This window comes from Glycine max, chromosome 11, assembly GCF_000004515.6.
Source record: "Glycine max cultivar Williams 82 chromosome 11, Glycine_max_v4.0, whole genome shotgun sequence".
Lineage (NCBI taxonomy): Eukaryota > Viridiplantae > Streptophyta > Magnoliopsida > Fabales > Fabaceae > Glycine > Glycine max.
This window is the reverse complement of record NC_038247.2, coordinates 8132309-8147362: the sequence shown is the minus strand read 5'-3', so window position 1 is coordinate 8147362 and position 15054 is coordinate 8132309. Positions and strand designations below refer to the sequence as shown.

The 15054-nt window shown below is 35.4% G+C and overlaps 3 protein-coding genes across 3 annotated transcripts; 1 reads left to right on the top strand and 2 right to left on the bottom strand.

The window, feature by feature from the left end:
* The first annotated feature begins 354 nt into the window (after nucleotides 1–354).
* Nucleotides 355–3674, top strand: LOC100779552 (amino acid permease 4). The gene is made up of 8 exons (XM_006590791.4): nucleotides 355–593; nucleotides 698–836; nucleotides 1135–1368; nucleotides 1458–1551; nucleotides 1704–1918; nucleotides 2011–2168; nucleotides 2277–2504; nucleotides 2980–3674. Exons 1-8 carry the CDS (start codon nucleotides 546–548, stop codon nucleotides 3403–3405), a joined length of 1542 nt encoding a protein of 513 aa, XP_006590854.1. The 5' UTR covers nucleotides 355–545; the 3' UTR covers nucleotides 3406–3674.
* A 340-nt stretch (nucleotides 3675–4014) lies between these two features.
* On the bottom strand, nucleotides 4015–6006 carry LOC100802385 (protein EARLY-RESPONSIVE TO DEHYDRATION 7, chloroplastic). Its single transcript, XM_003537757.5, has 3 exons — nucleotides 4691–6006; nucleotides 4514–4598; nucleotides 4015–4329 (listed from the first exon to the last, which is right to left on the bottom strand). The coding sequence occupies exons 1-3, from the start codon at nucleotides 5715–5717 to the stop codon at nucleotides 4146–4148; spliced, it is 1296 nt and encodes a 431-aa protein (XP_003537805.1). The 5' UTR covers nucleotides 5718–6006; the 3' UTR covers nucleotides 4015–4145.
* Nucleotides 6007–9058: 3052 nt separating this feature from the next.
* Nucleotides 9059–11936, bottom strand: LOC100778492 (subtilisin-like protease SBT1.6). Its single transcript, XM_003538937.5, has one exon. The coding sequence runs from the start codon at nucleotides 11698–11700 to the stop codon at nucleotides 9388–9390; it is 2313 nt and encodes a 770-aa protein (XP_003538985.1). The 5' UTR covers nucleotides 11701–11936; the 3' UTR covers nucleotides 9059–9387.
* Nucleotides 11937–15054: the final 3118 nt, after the last annotated feature.

Genomic DNA, 15054 nt, shown 5'->3' with positions numbered 1-15054 from the left:
ATTGTTAGCAATCGATTTTAACATATTGAATAATTTAATCCGAAGACCCAATATAGGTCAGGTAATTGTCCTTTATTATTAAAAAATTCCATGCTGGATGCCAATAAGAAAAATCTATCACCACCTTTTTCTCTTTATATATATATATAAACTTGTTTCTATTCAACCATCTACCTAAGTAATTAAACACAAGTGTTAAATATGATAAAGTTAAGATTGAATCGCTCTAAATATTATTCAAGTTTCATTATTCATGAAGAGCTTATTTATCTTCCGTCCAAATAAAGACAAAAAAATTGGACCATCTCTGGGTCCCATCCCATCCATCCATGCACTCACTCGGTTAAGTGGCAGTTTGCTATCTCATTGGTCCTAATACTGGAGTGAGCTAGCCAGTAAAACTAAACCTTTGAAGATGTGGACCGTATAGACACCGTCTTTTCCTATAGCTATAAAATCCCGTTCATTTTCATCTTTTAGAAGCATCCCTCTCATTCACCTTTCTTCTTAGTTTTCCCCTCGGTGTTGAGCTACTTTTCACAGCCATGTTGCCAAGAAGTAGAACCCTTCCTAGCAGAATCCACCAAGGAATTGTAAGTGCAAAGGAATCTACATATATTTGAGTATCATACGCTTTTTCTGCTTTGAGATGTTAGCTAGTCACGTTGATTGATGTACGTTCAATTGTTTACAACAGATAGAAGAGAGGCATAATGTCAGGCACTACTTACAAGTTGAAGTGCGACCCAATAATACCCAAACGGAGACCGAAGCGATGAATATCCAGTCTAACTATTCCAAGTGCTTCGATGATGATGGTCGCTTGAAGAGAACAGGTCAGCTATACTTTAATATCAAAGCTAGCATTCAATCAAGTACCGGCTAGATTAAATTACATACATGAATTTGATATAATTTCAACTATATAAATCAATCTCAAGCGCTCGCTCGCACCATTAATTTGGTAGCTGAAAAGAAGTTTTTATCACCATCATAATTCATGCAAGACAGGCAGAAATATGTTGTTATAGTTTTTACAATAAAAAGTAAAAGTTGTCTCTCTTAATACATAAAACGGTAGCAATCCTGAAGGTGACACATGAAGCGGAATGTTGTTATGTTGTGGTGTTGCAGGAACATTTTGGATGGCAACTGCTCATATCATCACTGCTGTGATAGGCTCAGGAGTCCTTTCACTAGCATGGGCGGTTGCTCAGCTTGGTTGGGTTGCTGGACCTATTGTCATGTTTCTCTTTGCCGTCGTCAATCTCTACACTTCCAACCTATTAACACAGTGTTACAGGACCGGTGACTCCGTTACTGGACACAGAAATTACACCTACATGGAGGCAGTCAACTCCATCTTGGGTATTAATTAACAACATGTTATTATTAGTATATATGTAATGTAACCACAAAAAGTGTGCATACATCATGCCATTCCTTTTGTATTTCAGGAGGAAAAAAGGTCAAGTTATGTGGCCTCATCCAATATATCAATCTGTTTGGAGTTGCAATTGGATACACCATTGCTGCCTCTGTCAGTATGATGTGAGTTCAAACATAAGTAGCGACTTTAGTTATTCTTTCTTGTCAGTATGATTTTCCGCTTGATATATATATATATATATATATATATATATATATATATATATATTTGTCATGTTAATTTATTCTTGACGACTTTTGTGCCTGTGTCTCAGGGCCATAAAAAGGTCGAATTGTTATCACAGCAGTCATGGAAAAGATCCCTGCCACATGTCAAGCAATGGGTATATGATAACATTCGGAATAGCAGAAGTGATATTTTCCCAAATCCCAGACTTTGATCAGGTGTGGTGGCTATCCATAGTTGCAGCTATCATGTCCTTCACTTATTCTTCAGTTGGATTGAGTCTTGGCGTGGCCAAAGTAGCAGGTAAGCAGATTTAACATTTACATACAGGCAGCCTTAAACCATTGTTTAATTAGTTCTTTGCCTAACTTGTGAATTTGTTTTTCATCTTGCAGAAAATAAAAGTTTCAAAGGAAGCCTGATGGGAATTAGCATTGGCACAGTAACACAAGCCGGAACAGTCACTAGCACACAGAAAATATGGAGGAGTTTACAAGCTCTCGGGGCAATGGCCTTTGCATACTCCTTTTCCATTATCCTCATCGAAATTCAGGTAACTCAACTCAGATATGGCCAATCATAATACTAATACGTAGTCTTCACACAATGATTAATAATTAATATTGCATGGGAATTAAGAAACAATTTGGTTTTGTTGCAGGACACCATAAAATCTCCTCCTGCAGAGCACAAGACCATGAGAAAGGCCACAACTTTGAGCATCGCAGTTACTACAGTGTTCTATTTACTCTGTGGATGCATGGGTTATGCAGCCTTCGGAGATAATGCACCTGGAAACCTCTTGACTGGTTTTGGGTTCTATAACCCTTACTGGCTTCTGGACATTGCCAACCTTGCAATTGTTATCCACCTAGTTGGGGCATACCAGGTATTATATCATATATATGATCCTTCAATGCTACTTATATATCTGTTGTAAAGTCTACATATTGACGCAAGAATTATGATGGGCTCAAGAACTTCTGAGCAGGCAGCAGTAGACAAGAAATGAAAAATAAAGAGAGAATTGATCGAATATAAACTTATAATGATCTTGCCTTAATTGGGTTGTGCTTTGCATCTCATAGAAAATCTAATTATATACAGATTTCCTAGACACACTATCAGAAGATTGTGACTAAAATTTAATTAAACCATAACAATTACATGGTGCCATATTAGGACTTGATGATTAGTATAGTACATTGTTTCAAGGAATAATGACTAGTATCTTATTTCAAAGACTTGATACAACTTGTGAAAACTTTTTACCATTATCATGTTACAGTTTGTGTCAGTATCATTTGGTTTGCGTTGCTTTAATTTTGAATACATTTATTTATGAAATGTATATATTATTCCAGGTTTTTTCCCAGCCCTTATTTGCATTTGTGGAAAAATGGAGTGCACGTAAATGGCCAAAGAGCAATTTTGTCACCGCAGAATATGATATACCCATTCCCTGCTTTGGTGTGTACCAACTCAACTTCTTCCGCTTAGTATGGAGGACCATTTTTGTGCTGTTGACGACCCTCATAGCCATGCTCATGCCTTTTTTCAACGATGTGGTTGGAATACTTGGCGCTTTTGGGTTCTGGCCCTTGACAGTTTATTTCCCTATTGACATGTATATTTCGCAAAAGAAGATTGGACGATGGACCAGTCGCTGGCTTGGACTTCAGTTACTTAGTGCCAGTTGCCTCATCATTTCATTGTTAGCTGCAGTTGGTTCCATGGCAGGGGTGGTTTTGGACCTCAAGACTTACAAGCCATTTAAAACTAGTTATTAAATCAAGGCCGTAAGAAATAGCTAGAAGTGTTTGAACATATGATATTTTTATACAAAACTAATGATAAGTTAGTTTGTGAAATTAAAGTATATACGTTCCATGCCTGCTGCTGTTAGAGCAACTTGATTTGAGGAAAAAAGTGATAATTGGACATAATATACCTCAGATTTGGACGTATACAGTCTGTGTATGTGTGTTATTTTACAAGGAATAAAAGTCTTTGAAGGTGTTATTTCTTTAGTCATAATAATACTTGTTTCTTCTCCTCAGTCCATGGTATTTCTTCCTTTTGTCATTTCATTTCTTTAGTTAGATTTGTTCCACCTCTCTGGCATCCCTTAAATTTTAGAATTTTAAAATTTGATGTATTGTACGTTTAAGGTTTCATTGACATCACTGTTTATTTCTGTTATTTACGAAATTCTAATAATTGAATAGAGGTTGCTGCTAGCTAGAAAGAGACTTGGTTATACCATTCAACTACAAACATAACTTGATCCACTTCCAACCATGATTATGCAATTTATATCGGTAGAGAAGAAAGGGGAAAAAAATAAATGGAATTCAATATCGCAAATTCGGCGAAGGACTTGAATAAAAACAGAACTCTAGATGAAAAGAAACGTCAACATTAACTATAAATCCTAATCACAAGGAAGATTGATTATATCAATAAACAGACAAACTAGAATTCTATATGGAGAGTGCTGGGGGGATCCTGATTCTTTTGTTGCCGTGCCTTATTTCTTAGCCTTCAGTCTAGCTGAACTTGCTTCAGCAGCAGCTTTAGCTAGTGTTGTTGGCTTGATTGCGCTCTTGGGGTTGAGTGCCTTCCCAAGTTTGAACACGGCCCAAGCTGTCCCAATCGCATGCCCTGCTGCGTCAAGGCCTTCATTTGTAACATGTGCTGCTTCCTCTCCATATCTAACAACAACAAAAAAGACCACATCAAGATGCTTCTTGCACAGGTTAATTACATGCAACCTACAGAAATAAGGGCTTGTCCGATTTTAAAAGCAAAACAGCCAACAGCAGTAATGAACTGTTTTTTTATCATTGAGGCCATTCAATTATGTTAGTGTTGAGAATAGAGAACGAAGGAACTTACTTATGCGAAACTAGGCCGGTGGTCACAACTGATGAAGTGGACATGACATTCCTTCCAGCTACTTCTGCAGCATCCAAAACCTTATCTGCATATCACCGCCAAAAGAAATTATAAGAAGAAAAAAAAACTATGCTGAACCCCATAAAACAGCTATGATAACGAATATAAATAACTTACTGAATCCATCCATGGTAGCAAGGACAATTTCCCCTGGAAGAAGGCTAAAGAACTTCTTTCCAGCTTTGGAGTTGACTACAGAACTTGTGAAGAATCCAGACACCTTGACAACCCCAGAGAGGACACCAGTGGCAACCTTCTCAGACATCTTGGTCAACTTCTTAACCCTTTTGATGCTCTCCAGTGCCTGAGGACTAACCTGGGAGTGTGAACCAGGCTCCAACCTCTTCTTCAAGAAATCATTCCCCCACTTCAACCTGTCCACAGTCACATCCCCAGCCCACAGAATCCCCCTAACCACTTGCCCCGACCCTGCTGCAATCCATCTCGCGAAACTCCCACTGTAATCCTCCACGTTTGGCGCCAACGTCGTCCAGTATGCCCCAGAACGCTCCTCCACCACTTCCTTCCTCTCTTCCGATCCTTGTAACTCCTCCGGCGATGTCTCCGTCGAAACTGAACCATCCAAAACTTCCCAACCTCCAACCCCCTTCAGTTTCTCCTTCGACAGAAAGCTGTACTTGTCCAGAACCTCGTCCAGTTCCCTCAGCACCCTCTCTTGTCCCTTCGCCGCCACCGTTAAACCGTAATTCAACACCTCGAATCCCTTCTCCTCCCCGTGCTCCTGTGGGACCTGGACCGTGAAGAAGTAGTGCGACTCATCCAGCTTCACCGCCGACACGTCTTTCGCCAACGGCCACTGAACCTGATCGCCGACGCATGCCAGAACCGCCACCACTTTGTCGCCTTCTCCGAGGGTCGATATGGTGAGGTCGCCCGAAGCAAGGTGCACGCTGGAATCCTTTTCTATCAGATGCAGAATCGCACCCGGGACCGTGACCAGAACGTTTTCCATGGCTTCTTCTGTAGTCGTGTTTGGCTCTTCCCAAATGAGATTCTCTGTTGTTTCCACTGAGGGATAAATGGAAGAAGAAGAAGAAGATGGTGCGGGGTTAGAGAAGGGAGAATTAGCGTCTGGGTTTGTTGAATCGACTCGTGGGTAGAATGAACTTTGTTGAAAAAACATGCCTTTGAAATGTGATTGATTGTGAATTGTGAAGTGAAGAACGAAGGAACACGAATACGAATGTGTATATATATATATATATATATAGAGAGAGAGAGAGAGAGATTAAGTTGAGCATTTAAATTTAAATAATATAAAGACAAAACCGACGTGCCGAAGAAACGGAAACACGTGGCGGTGGGAAAGACGTGTAACAACCACGGACACTGCCATCACCTCGGAGTGCCAGTTTTGCTTACAGTTACTTTCTGTTTAAGAAACTAGGAATGAACTGAGAACAATCCAGATTCTTAGAGGGCGATTCCCGCGTAGTTTGGTTATTAAGGAAAAATGATGGGCCATAGCCCAAACTATGAAAACATTGGACCCAACAACGAGCCCAAAGAACTTCATCAGTGTTTGATTATTTGGGCCTCCACTAAAATAGGCTCCATTAAGACATTCTTCATCACTACTTAGCGACTTAATGGACTTTCTTCAAACCCAGTTGCATCTTTCACTACATTAAGAACACTCTCTGAATTCCTTCAAAAAATAAAAAGGACTCTCTGAATACAATAAAATATTAAGAACACTCCAACATATATCTCTATACTCTCAGGAGCAAACGAAGATTACATGCCCTTAACGAAGCTGAAATAAATAATTTAGAGCAAACGAAAACTTCATTTATGTGTGGACCCTATACTCTAGGTTCTTGTGCTATTGTCCTTCTCTTCATGGAATCAAAATCCAGAGAACCTTATTCTTAACAGGAATATTGTATATAATAGGTGTAAGAAGTCAGGACTCTGGTACGCCTGTAACAAAAGTATAAAGCAAGCAGAAAGAGATAAAAGGAAAGGAAAAACAATACAAGATCAAATTTGAAATTGCTGGTTGACTATAATAGATTTAAATACAATTTTTGTCCCATATCCTATTTTAAAAAATTTATAATTTAAGTTTAATTATGAATTTTGTCCTTGTTTTATTTATTTTATTTTTAGTTCAATTCAACTTTAAACTTAACATATATATTCATTTAATGTACTATAAAAATAATTTAATTAATTAAAATGTAAAAAAATTAAGTATTGAATCAAAATTATAATTTTTTTAAAATAGAAAAACAAATATCTATTTTAAAATAAGGAAAATTAAAATTGTGATTTTGGTAAAATAGAATCATCAAAATTTAAGCCTATACAATATGTATGTGATTATATACTCTTAATCCAACGAGTAAAATTTCAAATTTATTTCTGAGAAAATCATCAATAAATATACTAATACCTAAGAATACCAAAATGTTATCATATTTAATAAAAAAAACGCAAATAAAAAGCATTTAATTATTCTTGGATACTAATCTTTATAATGTTTAAAATTAGTAAAATTGATATAGTTAATTCCTTAATAGCCAAATTTTTTTTTGATATATTCTAAAAAGGAAAATACGTGTTCCAATAATTACCATGAGGGGAGGCTTGAGTTGATTCAACATTGAGATATCTCTTAATTAACAATTAAACTTTAATTTCTTTCAAGTTATAAAAATTATAAAAAAAAAATATTTTTACTACAAACTTTTATATATATATATATATATATATATATATATATATATATATATGAAAGAAACATGTTATCTATCAATTGTATACAACTTTTGTAATATTTTTATACATTTGACCGGAGAATATATTGGGAATTGAGTAAAGACCAAACCTAATGACGTAGTGAATTCGATTTGTTATTGGTAACGTTCTTATATCCATAACTATATAAAGGGGATTTTGAGTAAACATTTTTGCATTTTTTTTTATCATTGTGATTACTTGTGTAAATTACTGTTTCTCTCTTTTATTCTACTTCCTTGTTAAGTGCACTTTCCAAACGATCTATACCTTCCAAGTTCCAATTACACTCACTAAAGAATATATGAAAACACACAAAATAATTACAATAATATAAATTAATGACTGCTTATTATAATTAGTGTTTGTCCACACTCCGCACGTGTTTCACTCAGCTTTCAACGAATACGCATGGAAACAGAGGAAAAAGAAACGCATGGGAGACAATATACAATAAAGTGGAATTCTCGTAAGTGATAATGAACTTGATGCCGGTTTTGTAGGATAGACGCATGGCCATGGGACATAGCCTTTTATTGTCCAAGGTAAACCTTACCTTGTAATAAGCCTTGCAACTTGCAAAAAATGGAAAAAGAGGGAATAAAGGGTTAAAAATAGAGGAAGTGCATTACTTGTTTAAAATAAAGATTTTTTTTACAGTTGTTTAACATAAAGTTTAAAAACTTATGTTTGTAAAAATATCCCAAAAGTCTTATTTTTTTAAAGCTGAATTTTCGAATAAATTTCTATTCTTAAACATACTTTTGGGATAACCAAATATAATCTCAAACTCATTTTACTCACAAAGATCCTCTTGTCGGAAATTCAAACATATACTACGAAAAATGGAGTTCAACTTATAACGAAAAAATAAAATTAAGAAAATAAATAAAAGTAAAACCATGAAAAGTGATGAAATACCAATAATCTCACTAAAAAAGTGATAAATAGAACATTAAAAAGTTAAAGACTGGGGGAAAAAACTTTAATTATCAAAAGATAATGTTCCAGGTCTAACGTTTAGGTCTAAAATCTTTGACTATTAATGTCTTCGTTTGAAATATTTATAATAAGATTTTATTAACATCCTACCTTAAGAGTAATTTGAAATATTTAAAATTTATTTATTTTTAATACAAAATATTTATTATGTTAAAAACATAAGTTATAATAATTAAACATCTTTAATAAAAAAATATATCATTTTAGATATTTTTTTTAGGGTTTCATTCTTAGAGAAATAAATTCTGATGCCTCTTTTCTTTATTATTTACATTCTCTCTTTATTTTTAGTTAAGGACTAAAACTTTACTAGACAAAAATGTCATAATAGATCCACCATTCTAAACAATAAAATTTAACTAGACAAAAAATGTCATACATAGATAGAAATGTCACATAAGAGAATTCAAACCTCATTCTTGATACTTAAAATTAACTTCAACTTTTTTTTTCCGCTTACGTGCACATCTAATTATGGAAAACAGAATCGAGAGAGGAGGAGGGGATAGATTGATAGAATAGAAGTATAGTATTAGACAACGAATCTAGGTTCCTGTCATAATGAATGCTTTGTTTAAAATAGTGTAACATTGGCAGCATAAACTACAAACTTAAGATTGCAATAGTAACTAATCAACAACAGAGAAAACAGAATATGCTGCAATAGAAAACATATTTTCAAATCAAACGTGGTTAAAATTAAATAATGAAAACTTAACATAAATAAATATCACAAATTATGATTTCTCCTATAATTTTATAAGTATAGATAGACGTAGACCCCTAAAAGTCTGTCTATAAATACAAGGTGAATCTAAATTAAACCCAAGAAAAAAAAAACTTATTAAAAAAAAGTACAACAACGGATTACAAGTCCAACCTTTTTCACTCTAACAAGACACAATCCTAAGTTAAAAATGAAAAAGAAGGAAAGAAGAAAATACAAAATATTTGTGTTGACTGTTGTCTTTTTATATTAGTCGTGGCAGCTTAAAGAAGAAAGTCACAAGCCACGCGCCGCATCGACCAAAACGGACATGATCGAGGCTCTATAACGGTTCTATTTGACTCACGACAATGGGGCTCCGAACCACGTGCTTCCCATCCGTCCACGTCAGCGACCCGAACACCGCCCCGGACTGACCCATCTTCAGGTTCCGGGTATCCCCCGCCACCGTCACCGCATAGCTCCGTTTCTTCACCGCCTCCGAGAACACGAGCCGCGACGGCTTCACCTTCACGGTCACCCCACTTGCGGGCGCCTCCACGCTTACGCGGTAAACAGAGTTCGCGGGCCCCACATTGCTCACGGTCCGTATGAACGTCTTGGAAGCCACCCTCTTCGACGAAACAGGAAACAAAGCAACAAAGGAAGGGTAATTCAGATTCTCCGGCGCCGGCCTTCTCACCGGACAACTCGCCGGCGCGCGAGTGATCACCTGAATCACCTTAGGCCCGTAGCCAATACCGCAAAGGAAATTAACATAATCATTGTTTGTGATATCATACACCAAACCAGGATCCATGGCTCTTCCTAGGTTAAGATGGCCAGCGCCGAAATCGTAAGGCGTGGAACTGTTCCCGGTGGCTTCGTCGGTCATGGTTTTGTTACGGTTGTCGAGGACGGTGGCGGTGGTCATCATGGCGGACCTTATGGCGGCGGGGCTCCAATCAGGGTGAGCCGATTTGAGCAAAGCCGCGGCGCCGCTCACGTGAGGGCAAGCCATGGAGGTACCAGACAGGATGTTGAACTCGGTTCTCCTCGTATCAGAGTCCAAACCGGTCGGGCCGACAGCTTCGGTCCAAGCCGCGAGGATGTTCACACCGGGAGCAATCAAATCCGGTTTAAGTATCTCAGGGTTTAAACCGTTGGGTCCTCTCGCTGAGAAAGAAGCTATAACCGGCGCCGGTTTGATTCCTAAGATAGTGCCTTTGAAATCAAGAGTGGCTGTGGGGTTTTTTGAAGAGGAGATGTACTTCTTGATTAGGTCTCCTTCGTTGGCACCAACAGCGCATGCTGGGAGAAGATGAGCGTCTCCGACGAGTCCTTCACCGTTGGAGATTCCGTTGGCGAGAATCATCCCCACGCCGCCGGCTTTCTTCACCACTAACCCCTTTGCAACCCTCGGACTACTTCCTCTATCACAGATCACTATCTTACCCTTCACCATGCTCGGATCTAGCGAATTCTCCATGCAGAGTGAGTCTCCAAGAATTCCTGATTTCCCAGGGTATACAAGTTGATACATTTTCCCCTTCAAAGCTGCTCCGGCGTAGAGCGACACGCCGGAGAGTCTCCGACCGTCGCCCAGAATCACCTGTGAGGGGAATTCACGATCAATGGTGCCTGCGCCCACTGTTGTTAACCATGGAGCAAGGTTCGTCACTGACATTCCGCTGGGACCATCGTTTCCGGCGGAAGAAGACACGAACACTCCTCTTGAAACGGCACCGTAGGATCCAATTGCGATGGGGTCGAGATAATATGGGGAGGCAATACCGTCACCGCCACCGATGGAAATCGAAATGACATCCACGCCGTCGTTCACGGCGGCGTCGAAGGCGGCGAGGATGTCGGAGTCGAAGCAACCGGAATTTTTCCAGCAAACTTTGTAAACCGCCAATCTCGCTTTGGGAGCAACGCCTTTTGCGATTCCAGCTGCGTAGCCGGACATGCTGGCTTGGAAGGCGTAGCGTCCGGCGGCGGTGGAGGCGGTGTGGGTGCCGTGGCCATCGGCGTCGCGAGGGGATCGGAATTCGACGGTCTCGTTAATCGGATTGAGAGGGCCGGAACCCGCACCTGCTTCGTGGCCTTTGGAGAAGAATCTGGCGCCGATGAGCTTGCGGTTGCAGTTTTTGGGAGAGAAACTGGCGCCGGTTTCGCACGCGCCTTTCCAGCGGCGGGGAATGGGGCCGAGGTTCAAATCGGAGAAGCTGCGGCGTTCCGGCCAGACGCCGGTGTCGAAGACTCCGACGATGACGTCGGAGCCGTAGTCGGATTCGGACCAGAGGCCGCGCTGGTTGCGGAGGCCGAGGAACTGCGGGGAGCGCGTGGTGTGGAGCTGGCGGCGGCGGTCTTCGAAGACGGCGAGGACGGAAGGGTGTTGGCTTATGGACGCGACTTGGTGGCTTGTGAGCACTGCGGAGAAGCCGCAGAAAACGGTGTCGTATAAGTGGAGGATGCTGGTTTCTTGGGCGAACTCGGAGGTGTACCAATGGTAGTGAGTGGGGAACACGGTGGGCTTGGATTGGGAATCCACGCGGAAGATGAAGGTCTTGGAAACTTCATCAGCGGAAACAGTGGAAAACAAAATGAAGAAGAAAACGATGAGAGGAAAGGAATTCAATACTTGTTTACCCATTTCAAAGAGTGAGTGAGTGAGTGATAAACAAACTAGCAAGTGTTATAACCTCCACTGAGTACTCAAGACTGAACCCAGCTTCTTTCCTTTTCTTTTCTAAAAAATATAACCCTAAAGGAGGAAAATTAATTATTTTAAAAAAAAGTAGTATAATTGTCTTTAAGAAACCATTTAATTTAACTTGACTAAACAATTATGGGAGCAGTTGTCAAGTGTGGATATGGAAATATGGCATTGGTGTTCCTTCGTTTGTGGCAACTCAAATTTAATCATATCCGCTACATTGTGTTACATTCCCAAAATAAATATTTTGGGCAGCATAATTTTTTTAAATATAAAATAGTATCGTAGCTCACTTTGCTACTTTGATGTTCATAATTTTAAAATACACGTAAATCTTTAAATGAGACATTTAATTGTACTGGAAACCAATTCCGCTAGTGAATTTGCAAAATATGGATTAATATACTGCAAAAACAAACAAGATGTACCACCCTTGTTTGAGTTATTTCCATTTTCGGCAGGAAAACGACGCTGGATTAATATCACCGTAATATATTACTACTGTAAAAAAGAATAATGTAAAAAGTAATTCTGAGTTCTGATAGGATACTACTATCATATTTTAACGACCCAACAAACAAGAAATTATAAAATAAGATAACTATCATATGTACTCTTATCTGGCCACTAAAAGGGATAGAAAATTAAAAACGAAGGCCACATATGGTCTTTGATTAATTTGTTTTAATTTTCTTTTTATATTTCTGTTTAAATTAGACTTATATTTTAAAATATATAAATTATATTATAAATGAAATTAATAATAAACAAATATGTCTGAGGATTAAATAAGTTTTAGTCTTTTAAATTTCTTTAGATTCCGATTTTTAAATTTTTTAAATTTTTTTATAACTTTTATAGTCCTTCATTATTTTTTTCTGTGAGAATTATTAATCTTTTTAAAAGTTTCTATCTATTTTAATATCTCATTTATTTTTATTGTTTAAAATTAATTCTTATTTTGTCAATTTATAGTCTTTTGTTTGTTTTTATATTTGAGATTAATTTTAAACAACAAAAATAAATGAGATATTAAAAATAGGTAAAAAAAATTTAAAAGAACTAAAATCTTGACAAAAAAGTAATACCGGACTAAAAGTAGTCAAAAAAAATTTAAGGGATTAAAAATTATGATAAAAAAAATTAAAGGACTAAAAGTTTAATCAACCTTATTTCCAATACATCAAAATGTATTAAAATCATAATAAATAATTTTAATTATAATAGGAAATCTCTTTTATACCGAGGAAATATCAAATTATACTGATATAGTTCAACAAACTATTAGGCTATTTTATAACTTGATATAAAATATAATTTTATCAATCCAACTATTGAATTATATTTGCATGTTGTGAAGATTGTTTGTGTCTAAATTTGTCAAAATTGAATAACAATAACAAGGTAATCACATGATTTATATTTTAGTATATTTTAAAAATTTGTATTAATATGAAATTTTGTACGAACTATGTGAAAAAAATTTCGATCCAATGATAAATTTTTAAAAATATTATTCAGTTAAAAATTATTAAAAAATATAATAATTAATTAAAGTTATACATTTTATATACATATCTTTGCTTTCTAGACAAAATATACATACGCCCTCTTCTCTAATATTTTTGTAGTTGCTTTCAGTCACTTCTTTCTGTAACTCTATTTTTTAACTACCATGATTTATCTCTTTCATCAATAACTTCAAATCCTTATTTCAATTTACTTTTTAAAATATGATTTTAATGTTTATACACTACGTAAAACTTTTTACATTCTCAAATGTAAAATATATTTTCTCTTAAAATATAATACTAAAGATATTTAAAACTTTATTTTTTTAGAATAATATACTTAATTAGTATATATTTTAAACTAATTGTTATTGATAATAAATTTGTAGAAAAAGTCATAATATCACTGACAAATACTTTTATATTAATTCACAATTATTAAAAAAATTGTATTAAAAATTAAAGTGTAATATATATATATATATATATATATATATATATATATATATATATATATATATATAACAACTCCCCTTATTTTACTCTTCTTTTATATTCTTGTATACCTTATCTATCTTCTCTTGCTTTTTTTTTTTAAATTACAAAGTCTAATTTTTTGGATACATTATCTTTTTTAAAAATTATTTATATTGACTATATAAATAAGGCACAAAGTGATGTTATTATCTAGAATGGTATGTGATAGTGGAGGTAGAAAAGATGTATGTGGAGAAAAAGATAAGTATAATGTTATCAAAAATTAAGATCAATAATTTTTTTTGTTTAATTTTTTAATAATTACTAGTTTGATTAATTTATAATTAATTTAATAATTCAACTAATGAGATTTATTTGTTAATAATCAACTAAGAGGATTATAATCACAAGTTTATGAGAATAGAAAAACTAAATGTTATAATTAAAATTTAAAAAACAAAAATTATAAATTTAAGAAATTAAGAAAATAAAAATTATAATTTTACCTTTTATTTATTTATGTTGGAAAGGAAGATGATGGGTATCGCCAACATATAAGATAAAAAAAGGTAAGCTTCAAATTCTTCGGTTTTAGAAACGGAAATAAAAGTGTGATACATAATGAAACGTGGAAGCTCAAGACACCAAAGACCATGGTCCATCCCATTGCATCCAATCACCCCCACCATGTCCTTCTTTTCATGTTGAAATTCTTTCCAGAATCCAGACAATGACAACAAAACAATATACTTACAATGTTACATTCATAAATGTTACCAACAACCATAGGTGTTCGTCAACGACATAATTTTACTGTCTCCATTATTTTTTAAGCGACATTTAATATATGTAATATTTTTTTTACAGATTAATATATGTAATGATGTATGATTAAATATATAATTAATATTTTTCCTATCTTAAATTTAATTTTTAATATCTTAGGATACTATTTCACTTATCAATTATAACTAACATACATATAATTTATAATGAGCAATATTTAGAAATGGGTGAAAGAACGACTCATACTAAGTTTTTTGTATTTTCATTTATAGACTTTTGAATAATTCATTATCTATTTTTGTGCTAAATATATAAATAAATAAAAATTGATTAAAGATTAAAATATCATTAAAATAATAGCATCTGATATTATTTTAAAAAAATAATTTGTAAAACTTTAATTAAAAAAATGCAGGCAGTAAGTGATGTCCTGAGACTAATTAAGATATTCTAGTCAAAATTAACACGAGTATATCTTTTCACCAGTTTCTATATTGTAAATATATAAATATTTCTT

Excerpts from the sequence above, each read along its gene's own strand:
- LOC100779552 (XM_006590791.4), top strand. The coding sequence starts at position 546 with ATGTTGCCAAGAAGTAGAACCCTTCCTAGCAGAATCCACCAAGGAATT. Across the intron at positions 837-1,134 it reads TGGTCGCTTGAAGAGAACAG|GAACATTTTGGATGGCAACT; the intron begins GTCAGCTATACT and ends GTGGTGTTGCAG. Across the intron at positions 2,505-2,979 it reads ACCTAGTTGGGGCATACCAG|GTTTTTTCCCAGCCCTTATT; the intron begins GTATTATATCAT and ends ATATTATTCCAG.
- LOC100802385 (XM_003537757.5), bottom strand. The coding sequence starts at position 5,717 with ATGTTTTTTCAACAAAGTTCATTCTACCCACGAGTCGATTCAACAAAC. Across the intron at positions 4,599-4,690 it reads TGCTACCATGGATGGATTCA|ATAAGGTTTTGGATGCTGCA; the intron begins GTAAGTTATTTA and ends GGTGATATGCAG. Across the intron at positions 4,330-4,513 it reads ACCGGCCTAGTTTCGCATAA|ATATGGAGAGGAAGCAGCAC; the intron begins GTAAGTTCCTTC and ends TGTTGTTGTTAG.
- LOC100778492 (XM_003538937.5), bottom strand. The coding sequence starts at position 11,700 with ATGGGTAAACAAGTATTGAATTCCTTTCCTCTCATCGTTTTCTTCTTC.